This window comes from Coregonus lavaretus (genome assembly GCF_964263955.1).
Source record: "Coregonus lavaretus genome assembly, chromosome: 28".
Taxonomy (NCBI): domain Eukaryota; kingdom Metazoa; phylum Chordata; class Actinopteri; order Salmoniformes; family Salmonidae; genus Coregonus; species Coregonus lavaretus.
Window position 1 is genome coordinate 27,056,178 of NC_140015.1, and position 13,721 is coordinate 27,069,898.

General features: G+C 43.1%; 1 protein-coding gene and 1 gene segment (V, D, J or C); both read left to right on the top strand.

The window, feature by feature from the left end:
* The first annotated feature begins 865 nt into the window (after positions 1 to 865).
* LOC311103325 (immunoglobulin heavy constant mu) overlaps positions 866 to 13,721 on the top strand; it is a 102,109-nt gene continuing 89,253 nt past the window's right edge. Inside the window, exons 1-2 of the mRNA XM_084144876.1 lie at positions 866 to 1,170; positions 2,142 to 2,441. Coding sequence (XP_084001002.1) covers positions 1,152 to 1,170; positions 2,142 to 2,441 — 319 coding nt within the window. The 5' untranslated portion in view covers positions 866 to 1,151. The remainder of the gene's footprint in view (positions 1,171 to 2,141; positions 2,442 to 13,721) is intronic.
* On the top strand, positions 3,827 to 5,490 carry LOC311103326 (immunoglobulin heavy constant mu-like). The segment is given in 3 exons: positions 3,827 to 4,064; positions 4,954 to 5,108; positions 5,450 to 5,490.

Sequence of the window (13,721 nt, forward strand, 5' to 3'; positions counted from 1 at the left end):
AAACAATAATAACAAACATTGAAGATTAATCCACCAACTCATGGAGAATATAATACTGTAAGAATCTGTAGTAATGCTACAATGTATAGTTTTAGCCATGGTTTTATGTTTCTTATACCTGACTGAGAGCAGACAGAGTCATATGGAATCCCTATGGAGATGTGAAGGAGGTGTTTTTGTGCTGGGGTATATCACTGTGATATGGGGTGGGGTACACAGTGAAATGAGGCTGAACAAAAACCTCAGAGACAGAACTTGCATTATATCTGCCTGAGGATAGGGAAAATGGGGAGAAACCATACAATATTCTTCAAATGATCGTCTGATATTGATATAACCCCATTGTAAATTGTTTTAAATTTTTTAAAGTATGTTTTGATGGAGTAAGTGATGTCATGACATGGACCTGAGCATCAGTTTTTAAAAGGTATACAAAACTGAATTCACAACGTATGTCCTTAAGAAATCAGGTGTATAATTATATTACGATATTGCGTTATATCTTCATGTCTGTTGGATTCAGTGTCATGACTTTAAAGCTGCCTATTGAGGTGCAGGGTTTTTGTACAGGCAGTGAATGGAGACATAGCACTGTGATGCTTTTGACTACTGGGGTAAAGGGACACAAGTCACCGTCTCAACAGGTAAGCAAACTTACATTTATTACTTCCATCAAATGTTTAATTTTCCCATTCTATTTTCTGTGTAGAAATAACATATGTAGTCTTGTGCGTTTTTCAGATGCAAAACGTCATTGAATAGACCTGTTCATGGTCCACTAAAGAAATTGTTTACTTATTTCCTTGAAAGTCAAATAGTTCCTAAATTTCTAGGTTCTGCTGTTGTAGAATAATGCAGAAGTTTGTTTCCTAAAGTCTTATAAATAGAAAACCCTTCGTTCCTTAGAAAAAAATGACAGTCTAAGAGAAAATGATCCATATTGTGGAAATATATTGTTGACCAAGTGTGACTATGTTAGAATGTAGTATCTATTTAGATTTTTTTTTACAAACCAAATTACTTTGGTTTAGTGATGAAGTTATCAAGATTAGTTGAAACCAATTGCTGTAAAGAGGGTAGTTTTTGTATTGCTTGGCATACGCCCTTGTCACACTGTGTTCAGCTACTTTGACTATTGGGGGAAAGGGACAATGGTCACAGTATCATCAGGTAAGCCATTGTTTTGTGTCTTTTTTACGCAGTTAAATTGCTATAGTTTGTAGATAAATCATTGTTTTATGGAGGAAAGTTAAAATTATGACTTGGATATTGTTATTAGCGTAGTACACCTAGGTAGGGCAGTATTGTTTGTTCATCTCCTCACATACTTCTTTCACTGTTTGCGATTGGTGTTGAATTGGTTAATTATGTAGGCTTTGCTTTAAGTCAAAAATGACCCTATGAAAATGAAAATGTGGGAGTCAAACACATAAACCAAATGAAGGGTAAGATAATATGAGCAGAGTTCATCTTAGCCCATATTGAATTGAGTGTTAATTGGCATCACCTTAGTCCATATAAATCATTTAATTAAAATGATTTCAATTAATTGGTATTAGAGGAACAGCATGTTTTATTTTATGGTTGTTTTCACTGGTAAATGTGTCTGCAATTGAATGAGTTAATGTGTACTTAATTGTTCCTTCCTGTATTATACCTTTTCAAAAATGTTTTTTCTATTCTACTGAGCCAGTTACTTAATGTTTGTATTCTTATATTTTATTATTTCTTATTGTTGTTGCATTGTTGAGAAGGAACCTGCAAGTAAGCATTACATTAGACGGTGCACACGATGTGTATCCTGTACATACGACTAATAAAATATTAAACTTAGTGGTAGTTATATATCAAAGAATACAAGACAACCAACTACATAGAACTAAATGGTGCCTTATAGTGCAAGATTAAATGAACATGTAGTTCTTAGGTTATAACTGTGTAATGACCATTTTACCACGGTAATTCCTAGTAGTTACCATGTCATTTCTGTACATTCAAATAAAGTGTTACATTTCTTTCTTTCTTTCTTTCTTTCTTTCTTTCTTTCTTTCTTTCTTTCTTTCTTTCTTTCTTTCTTTCTTTCTTTCTTTCTTTCTTTCTTTCTTTCTTTCTTTCTTTCTTTCTTTCTTTCTTTATTGCAGCAACCACAGCCCCCTCTGCTCTGCTCACTCTTATGAACTGTGGAACCCCTACTAACAACGTCTACAGCATCGGTTGTGTCGCTACCGGGTTTTCGCCTTCCTCACTCACCTTCAAATGGACAGACGCCAGCGGGAGTGCGCTGACGGACTTCATCCAGTACCCGGCGGTCCAGAGCGGGGAAACCTACACAGGAGTCAGTCAGCTCCGCGTGGATAAGAATGTCTGGAAAACCTCAACGACTTTCACATGTTCCGTGGAACATCCTGGAGGTGAAAAGACAGCAGACATCAAAAAACCAGGTAAGATGTGGTCATTATATTATATTGAAGTTGGCTCTATTTTTCTAAAGATTGCATTTGAATGTTTGTGATGTAAACTATTAATGTTTAGAAAACCTGCTATAGAATGATTATTGGTTTTTACCCTGGATTTCTTTGAAAATATCAGTATTATTTCAATAAGGGGTTAAACTAACATGTGCCCATTTCTTTTACCTCCCACCTCTCAGTCTTACTTCCAACAGTGTCTTTGCTGTCGGCGCCCATTGGAACCACCCAGTACCTGATGTGTATGATTGAACATTTCGCCACAACGAACGTCACTGTCACCTGGAAGAAGAATGACAAGGAGGTGGAGGGCCCGACCCCTACTGTAGGCCAACAGCAGTCAGGCCTCTTCTCAGCCAGCAGTCTGCTGAAGGTCATCAACACTGACTGGAACAACAAGGTCCAGTACAGCTGTGTGGTGCAGGACCAGGAACAAAACATCACCAAGACGATCTCCAAAACAGGTCTGTACATAGGAGTAGACTGTACTACAATTGATGTCATGCACACACACAGGATCTCTATTATTTAGTGTAGTTCCTCATCAGTAACATTAACATGTCATGCTTTCCCACTGCTTCCCTCCCCTTTCAGAACCACTGACGGTGACTCTGAACCCACCGAGTGTGAAAAAGTTTTTCTTGGACAACCAAGCAATGCTGGACTGTGTCATCACTGGTACAGACAAGGACACAGTGTCTGGTACCACTATCACCTGGCAGGTCAACGGACAGGCCACGACGAATGGCATCCATCTGAAACCTATTGAATCAAAGGGCAACCTGAACAGCAGGGTCAGCACTCTGACCATAGACCAGCCGAAGTGGACCAATGTGAACAAAGTCCAGTGTTCTGTCATGAAGAGCGGTGAAGTCACACCGGTCATTCAGGACCTCAGCTTCACCAAAGGATGTAGGTCACTGAGACATCTCAATGTGGTTGTGATAAGTGGTCACATGCTCCAGGTTCTGGAGTGGAAGCCACAGGATGTGCAGACTTTTGCTCCAGCCCAGCGCTAACACACCTGAGTCAGCAAATCAACTAATCATTAACTAATCATCACCTTTGCTTAGTTGAATCCGGTGTGTTAGTGCTGGGCTAGAACAGAAACCTGCACACCCCTGTGGTGCTCCAGAACTAGGGTTAAGGACCACTAGGTTGGATTTTAAACTGATATTCACACACTGGTTTTCATAGGTGCCTACACGTACATGAGTGTAACGTTTCTCCTTAAAATCAATCCTCTTGCAGGTCGAGCCCCTTCAGTGTCCGTCCACCTTCTCCCGGAGGAAGACACGAAGGAGGAGGTGGAAGTGACTCTCACGAAGGAGGAGGGGGAAGTGACTCTGGTGTGCCTGGTGGTCAGCCCGTCTCTCTGTGACGTCTTCATCATGTGGAAGGTGGAAAGCGGCGAGTACCAGGAGGGGCTCACCAGCCGTCCTCAGAAAACCCCGGAAGGCAACGACTCTGTTACCAGCGTCTTCACCACCACCAAGAATGAGTGGCAGAGAAACTTGCATTTCACATGCGCCGTCAAGTACGCCGGCTCGGACAACAACACCGCACCTAAGGAGAGGAGTGTGTCGAAGTCCATGGGTAACTCATGTGAAGACAAGTGATTTTAATCTGTGTGTGTTGTGTCGTTGTGTCTCCTTATTGACTCCTCTGTGGGTCAGAATAGCCAATTACTAGGTGTGTCCACTAATGTCATCTTTGTTGTCCTTGTTGAGTTAAAGTTAACATGTTAGTGTTGTCATTGTTTTGTTGACTGTAGACATGTATATTGTTTAATGTGATATTGTCCAGTCTATTGTGTTGTAAGATGTCAGTCCTATTGCACAGTCTTGTGTTGCCATTGTTGTCCTTTGTCATTGTTCAATGTGCCTTCCTAATGTGGAGGCTGGCTAATAAACAATATCGCATATGAGATCACATGGTTCCGTGTTCCTATATCAATTACTTCAAGTCTTAGAAAATATACTGGTCTATTGTACATATAAAACAGAATGAAGACAATTGTTTTGGCATGAAAAGACACAACAGTACTGAATAGCCTACATAGTAGTACTGTGCTTCCAGTAAGGTGGTCATGGATGTACTATTTTGTGTATAGGTGTAGTTTGACATAAATGTGAGAGGATGTGCATGTTAACATTAGGCCAAGATAGAAGTCTGCACAGCTCAGTTTCATGTGTTCTTTGTGTGTTGATGTGTGTGTCTGTGTGTGTCCATATAATTTGAACTCATGTAGCTGTATTTGTTAGAATATGATAAAGACTAATACAGGTGTACAATACACATACAAACATGAACACACACACACACGCAAACACGCAGACACACATGAACACACACACACACACATACGCAGATACACATGAACACACACACACACACACACACGCAGACACACATGAACACACACACACACGCAGACACAAGCGTATGTCCGTTCTTCACCACCTGTCTCTCTCCCTCTTCTCAGAGAACATCCTACTGACTGAGCCTGAGGCGGGCTTCGCTCTGAGCTGCACGGACAACGATGAGGATGAGTTTAGCAGCCTGTGGTCCACCACCTCCTCCTTCATCATCCTCTTCCTTCTCTCCCTCACCTACAGCACAGTGCTCAGCCTGGTCAAGGTACTGACACCGCTTATTTCATGTGATTGTAGACTTCTGATGAAGGCCATTGGCAGCTGAAACGTCACGATTTTAAATGAAAAATAAGGTATCAAGTGTTTAATTGAACACAAGCATTTCGCTACACCCTTAATAACATCTGCTAAATATGTGTATGTGACCAATAACATTTGATTTTATTTTATTTTATTGTGAGCGAGGGTTGCTCCTTTCTCTTCCAAATATGATTATATACACGGAGGAGAGGTGAGAAACTCTTTGTGGGCTAAAGGTAACCTGCGTTTTTCCACTTCGCTGTCTGTTTATTGTAATAACCTGTGTCTGTCTCTGCCTCTTTTCAGATGAAGCAGTGAAGAACACATGATGGACTGCAGAGATAGACGTGTCTAGATTAGAAAGGAAATGGTCTAGAATGGTTATAGCATAGTGTTCTTTAGTAATAATGTTATGTATATATCCAATACGTTATTGATTATGATTGATTAGTATTGTTGTTCTCGATATTATACAAGCATTGTGGTAATATGTTATTTTTCATTCATTGATTTATATTGTATCCTGTGTATCCTGTGATGTTTGTGTGTCCTTTTTCACTTTAATAAAGTCTAACTTTTAGTTGTTGTGTTTTTACCGAGACATCGACTGGATTGTAATTGAAGGACACATCCTATATCCAAAGACATTACTGATTTGAGTGTTTCTGCTTGGCAGAGTTATCTATGGAGCCAATTTACGGCTGTTGTCCCTCCCAGGACAGATGAAAACAACGTTGGGCTATATCTGTAATACTCAACTAAAACTTCAACATTCTGTTATCAGTTGATCTGAGGTGGTTTCTTGGTTCTCTAACTTGTCTAATAATAGTGTCGTGCAAAAGCAGCTTCCTCTCTCTCTATCCCCTTGATACCACACCTGTGGAACTGAAACTGTCCAGCAACTGCCAGGAACACAAATACACTTCCTTGAAAGAAGAGAAACACTGCTTGTATGAAAGCAACGCATGCACGCACACACCCACACAAGCACACACCCATCTACAGTATATAAATATATATATAAACAAAACCCAAAGTATTTTTGTGCTTTGATTTTCCTATGTATGTCGTATGGTCGCGTGAACATGGGTGTGTTGCTTTGTATTTCTATAATTGGGCTACCACGCACACAATATATATTATCTTATGTCATAAAAGTCATTAATTTCGTTCAAATGTAGGTTTCTTTTCTAAGTTGTTGATTATTTGGTAACTTAGATCAGTGGTTCCCAATCGATGTGCCGCCACACACTGGTGTGAGTTGAGGAACTCTCAGGTATGCTTAGAAACTTTTCCTAATCTAGTTTTTTTTAAATGAAACACTCAATAAATGAATAAATACATAATTTGGACTTAGGAGCACTAGTGGCGGTCAGATAATACATTAAATGGCACAGGGTTACATCTGTATCGTTGTTTCAAGTCCAGTGCCCTCTGGCTATTGAGGGGCAACCAACAAGGGCAAAGTCATTTGAATCATTTCACTTTGTCTGTGAAAACCATTTAAGCACAGGAAAGTATGATTAGGTTTAGCCAGAGTATTTTATTTCTATATGGCTCTGGGCTTAACTATACCACAGCCTCTGCCATAGATAAAAATGGAGCATGGCTTTAGGTACGTGGTTGTGCCTTTACAATGCAGAAAACCGCTTGTCTCTAGCTCAAACCATTCAAAACCTATTTTACTGGAGCTAAAAACATATATTTCAGGAGCAGATTCGTGGACACTCTTCACCCTAAAAGTTTAAGCCTTAGGGAGGGTGGGGGTGGGAGTGGGGGGGGTTCCACTAACATATGGAATTGTTTTAAGATGGTCATAACATGGATCATTTATCTATTTGATTTGGAATTTGAGGACCCCTTCTGGTATCAACAAAAATAAATAAACAAATTACTGTATTTCATAAAATAGTAAATTTGGCCTTTATAAACATTTATAAATGGCAAAACAGACAAATCTATCAAAAGTAATACGGTTTTTAACTGTCTATCCTATATCTAAAGATATGAGAAAGCTCAGGATATTTTATTTACAAACCGGTACCGGGTTTATGATACCACTGGGGGTTGTAGGACAAAACAGAGAACACCATTGTGTTTGTGAGAGTCTCATCCTGTTGGCCAATCCATTCAGACACTACAGAATTTCATGAGAAGACCGATTTTCGAGATGTCCCCTGGTCTGGCAAACAGCGCTGTAGCTCTGCCACTTTCCACCGCGGATGTTGAAGGCAGCCCATACACAAAACAGATATATCCCTAGCTTAAACTGACAGATTTAGATTTAGATTTTTGTTATTATTTTAGTTACGTTTACACGGGACTAATCAACGTTTAAGGACAAATTAACCATAATGAGTAAGAAAATCATTTAGTATGAAAAAATAAAAATAAAAGTGTATTACCTCATTAACTGTAAGTCGCTCTGGATAAGAGCGTCTGCTAAATGACTAAAATGTAAAAAAAAATGTAAAATGTAGTGGAAATCTGAAGTCACACCATGAAGGAAGTCTTTTTTACTGTAATAAGAGACGGGCCCTCATCTCAGCTATATATAATACAATAAGTATTTTTCAGAGAGAATGATGTTGAATAGTGCTGGAGATCAAACCAAATCAAAGTTTATTGGTCGTGTATATGATTCGCAGGTGTTATGGCAACTTTGATTTGATCTCTAGTGCTATTCAACATCATTATTTTTGAATATGGAATGAAATGATGGAAAATATGGAAAAGGTCTATCCTATGCAGCATTTGGTAATAAATGGTAAGTCTATTCAGTGACAGGTGTAGAACCTACAGGAGATAAGTTAAATAGCCCAGTGCCAGTTGTGGCCAACCTCCAGAGGGAGAGCTATGCTAACATACTTCCCTTCCCCTCTGTATATAAAGCAGCATGTTGCCAACTCATCACTCAACTCATACAATAGTTATTAGAGTTATATGACATTTCAGAAACCAGAATAATTTTGAACAGCTGTAGGTTTGTTATTTTCACACTAGCATGCATATAGGGTGAGTATGAAGCCAGTACATTTTCACCAGAAAAGTTACATCTGTTGAATTAATAATTTACTACATGAACTGGATAAGGCAGAAACCAGGCAAAGCTCTGGAGTGGATTGGGAGAGTTGACTCTGGTTCAACAGATGCTCCAGACTACTCAGACTCCCTGAAAGGCCAGTTCACCCTGACTGAGATTGTCTCCACAAGCACACAGTTCTTAGAGGCCAAGAGTCTGAGATCAGAAGACTCTGCTGTTTAATAATAATAATAATATGCCATTTAGCAGACACTTTTATCCAAAGCGACTTACAGTCATGCGTGCATACGTTTTTGTGTATGGGTGGTCCCGGGGATCGAACCCACTACCTTGGCGTTACAAGCGCCGTGCTCTACCAGCTGAGCTACAGAGGACCACTTTGATTGTTATTGTGCTTGAGAGACAACTTGACTGAAATTGCTGGGGCAGCTGCACCAAAACTACCCAGCCAAAACTATGCCACATACGCACACGCAATACCTCTGTGGCCCACCTAGGGGTCACTGCCCCGTCTTAAAATACCACTGTTCTACAGTATGATGTCCCAATACTGTACCATAATATGTAACACTCTCCACATTCTTACAAATTCCATTCATATTCCTGTAGTGCAAAGAGCATTTATTTGACAACCTAAAGAGATGCTGCATAACTCACTATAAGATGTATTATTATCCATGCTCATCTGTGCACTCTCTCCTTCAAACGCAACGGCCTGTGAGAATGGAATGGATTGGCATTTTTTCATATACACTCGGATTATAAAATCTGGCAAGATCAACTCTACTGGCTAAAGACACATTTCCAAGGTAAAAATAAGATCATTCATTGAATCAGAGAGACTTGTGATGACTCCAGGGAAATATGACAGGTCCCTGATAGATGTACTGGTCTCTGGTGTGTGGAGAGGTTTTTGTATGGGTGTGCGTCATCGTGATAACTAAGGGCGCACAGTGGTAAACGCCATAACAAAAACCACTGTGGTGGAATATGGCTACATACTTAGTCTCAAACGCAATTACAAGAGAAAACATTTAAACAGCTACTCCAATTATTGGATTCTGACAACAGAATGTATTTGTTAAAAATATATATACATATATTTTTCACTTTAAATAAGAACAAAAAATTAACTTAATTACTGTGTATAAAACTGTCCGCAGCAAGGTTCTTCAATCATTGTCATGGTCAAAATGCCTGACAGGTGAAAAGCTGAAAGCCCAAACTAATCAAAGAGTTATTAATAAGTAGTAAAACATAATGTTCATCAGATTAAAATCAATAGATAATGTTATGGTTGTTGTGAAAAGTTGCACATGTTTATTCCAGCTTTGGCCCTGCACAGAGTGGTGGGGAGGTTTTTGTACAGGGTTAAACCACTGTGCCATATAGCAGGTCACAATGATACAGTCCATGACAAAAACCTACCACCTCTACCAAGCACAGAGTGTGAGAGTGCTGACACCAAAGGCACACAGGCATATACATTCTGATTGTCTACAGGTAGCTAACCTAAATGTGCTTGTACGTTTCTACACATTATCAACTCAAACAAATGTCCATACTCTTTAGGCCTGTTTCAGAGAAAGAACTCTCATCATTAAAAACTTTAAAACAGACACACTGGGGAACAACTATTTTCGGTACACTGTAAATCATGTGATCTACAAATTAGCTTGAATTGAACTTCAATGGTTGTTGTAAATGACACAGGATTGGAAAATGCATGGTCCACATGGAGACATTGGAGGTTTCAGTGAGTTTTACTGAGAGGATACCGTGGCTGTGTGTGACACACAAGCGCTAGCACACACACTCTACACATACGTACAGTGTAATATTGTTGGATGGTGGTATTATACATTTTGTTTTGTAGATATGTAGTGGTGTAATAATGCTATATGATGTACTGCTTTATCTTTTGTTTTATATGTAATGTAAGTGCCTTAATGTGTTTGGACCCCAGGAAAAGTAGCTGCTGCCTTGGCAGGAACTAATGGGGATCCTTAATAAATACAAATACAAATACATCGGTTTTTGTAATGGCATGAGTCACTGTGTACCTGAGTGGCCACAGTGATAAACATCAATACAAAAACCTCTCCATGGACATGAGGGTTGACAGGATTTTACTCTCTGCACACTGCACACTGACTGCACTCTGGACCCATATGGGAGATAATTTCACTGCTATGAATCTGAATGTTCATATTCTCATCTCCATTCCATTATTGGTTGCTATTCTGCTATTGTGTCCTATGTTTCTGATTTCATACTGATTTCTACTGTGCTGTTTTTAGCCAAATTATTGAATGACAATCATGTTTATTTTTCTGACATTCCTGTCAACATAAATATTTAGTCTAGCACCCTTTCAAGGTGGTCTATCCTGACATTAAATATGTAACAATCAAGGTTATCATGTTGCCAGACATATAGCTTAATTTACAGGAGGTATTGACATTTTGGAACAAAACCCATGCCCTGTTAAGTAGAACCAATGAATTGTGAACATGTAGAGACTTGTTAACTAAACTTAAGGCCCAGTCTATCCTGTCTCAGGTGCCAGATTTATTATGGACAGAGCACTCCATCTTCAGTGGACTGTTACTTTTCAAACCGTTATTATGCTTTAAGACATGCAAATATACAGAAAATATGAAAATGCAGATAGTTTCAGCTACAGTTGTGGTCTGTAGCACCACCAAGGACTATTCAATGACGTAGACCCTCTGAGAAAACTCAACCAGGAGAACATTACCTTGTAAGAATCAGATTTTCTGGACCTGAGATATTGAAACTGTAATGTCATATTTAAGAGGTAAAATGTACAAGTAGCCAAATAGTCACAGATTCTGACCAAATTTACTGAACATATCAAAATAAACTGACTATTTATTCGTACATACTTAGAGTATGGAATAAACATATTTATAGCTACTTATGTCGTAATTATTATGCTTTAAGTCAGAGAAACAGCATCATTTCCATTATTTTGGTCAAACTGTATGAGAAGTAACTATTATTGCATCCATTCCATAGTCTAAGGGTTTATGTTTGATAATCCATTCCGTTCCACACTGTCACGCCCTGGCTCTAGGGACTCTTGTATGTTGATCCAGGGCGTTCGTTTCTTTGTGTAGTGTCTATGTTTCGTTTTCTCAATCAGAGGCAACGAGAATCAGCTGTTGCTTGTTGTCTCTGATTGGGAACCATACTTAGGCAGCCTTTTGTGCACTTGTGATTCGTGGGATCTTGTTCCGTGTTGGTTTGTGTTATGACCGAGGACTTCACGTATCGTTTTTGTTATTTGTTGAAAGTACCTATTAAAGTATGTACTCATATCACGCTGCGCCTTGGTCCGCTCATTATGACGATCGTGACAGAAGATCCCACCAATACAGGACCAAGCAGCGTGTCCAGGAGCACACGCAGGAGCTAACATTAGTGGATGTCCTCCTCGGTTGGGGGCAGATCACGGAGGAGGAGGCCGTCCGTTACCTGAGGGCTATGAAGGGGGAGACCCAGGCAGGAGAGGAGAAGCGGCGCCAACCGGGCCGTCGTCGGACAGGCGAGAGGCACCCCCAATAAAAAATGTTGGGGGGGGGGCACATGGCATGGACGATGGGGCTGCTGGAGGCAGATAAAGGGCGAGTTTGTGGACATGGAGAGAAGGCCACCAGGTTACGGGGGCCATTGGTCATTAGAGGGAAGGAAAGTGTAGAGGCACGGCGAGAGGTACTGAAGTGTGTTCCCAGTGCGGTCCGGCCTGTTCCTGTCCCTCGCACCAAGCCTGTGATGCACGTCGCCAGCCCGGCCCGGCCTGTTCCTGCCCCTCGCACCAAGCCTATGGTGCACGTCGCCAGCCCGGCCCGGCCTGTTCCTGCTCCCCGCACCAAGCCAATGGTGCATGTCGCCAGCCCGGCCCGGCCTCTTCCTGCTCCCCGCACCAAGCCTATGGTGCGGGTCGCCAGCCCAGCCCGGCCTGTTCCTGCCACTCTCACCAAGCCAATGGTGCGCGTCGCCAGCCCGGCCCGGCCTGTTCCTGCTCCTCGCACCAAGCCAATGGTGCGCGTCGCCAGCCCGGCCCGGCCTGTTCCTGCTCCCCGCACCAAGCCAATGGTGCGCGTCGCCAGCCCGGCCCGGCCTGTTCCTTCTCCCCGCACCAAGCCAATGGTGCGCGTCGCCAGCCCGGCCCGGCCTGTTCCTGCTCCCCGCACCAAGCCTATGGTGCGCGTCGCCAGCCCGGCCCGGCCTGTTCCTGCCCCTCGCACCAAGCCAATGGTGCGCGTCGCCAGCCCGGCCCGGCCTGTTCCTGATCCTCGCACCAAGCCAGTGGTGCGCGTCGCCAGCCCGGCCCGGCCTGTTCCTGCTCCCCGCACCAAGCCAATGGTGCGCGTCGCCAGCCCGGCCCCGCCTGTTCCTGCCCCTCGCACCAAGCCAATGGTGCGCGTCGCCAGCCCGGCCCGGCCTGTTCATGCTCCCCGCACCAAGCCTGTGGTGCGCGTCGTCAGCCCGGACTGGCCCGTTCCTGCTCCCCGCACCAAGCCAGTGGTGCGCATCGTCAGCCCGGTCCGGCCCGTTCCTGCTCCCCGCACCAAGCCAATGGTGCGCGTCGCCAGCCCGGCCCCGCCTGTTCCTGCTCCCCGCACCAAGCCTGTGGTGCGAGTCGTCAGCCCGGTCCGGCCCATTCCGGCCCATTCCGGCTCCCGCACCAAGCCTGTGGTGCGCATCGTCAGCCCGGTCCGGCCCGTCCCTGCTCCCCACACGAAGCCTGTGGTGCGCGTCGTCAGTCCGGCACAGCCCGTGCCTGTTTCACCGGTGCCTGGTCAGGTACCGGTCAGCTGCTCCACACCGGAGCCTAAGCAATCCGCTCCACCGATGTCCAGTCCAGCTCCAGCCAGCGGGACCAGACCAGGGGCGCTATGCAGGGGTTGTTAGAGGGTGGTGGTCACGCCCGGAGCCGGATCCGCCTCTGAGGCGGAATGCCCACCCGGCCCCTCCCCTGTTGGGTTTATGTTGGCGCGGTCGCAGTCCGCGCCTTTGGGGGGGGGGGGGGGGGGGGGTACTGTCACGCCCTGGCTCTAGGGACTCTTGTATGTTGAGCCAGGGTGTTAGTTTCTTTGTGTAGTGTCTATGTTTCGTTTTCTATGTTCTGTTCTAGGTTATGTGTTTCTATGTTGGCCGGGGTGGTTCTCAATCAGAGGCAACGAGAATCAGCTGTTGCTTGTTGTCTCTGATTGGGAACCATACTTAGGCAGCCTTTTGTGCACTTGTGATTCGTGGGATCTTGTTCCGTGTTGGTTTGTGTTATGACTGAGGACTTCACGTATCGTTTTTGTTATTTGTTGAAAGTACCTATTAAAGTATGTACTCATATCACGCTGCGCCTTGGTCCGCTCATTATGACGATCGTGACACACACAGGCCCTGCTCTCCTTTTATCAGTTGTGTCTGTTTCTCTCACACACCCCACCCCTCACTCTTCCCCTCTGTGACCCTCACAGCTGTGTGGCACCACGCCTGGTGAACTCC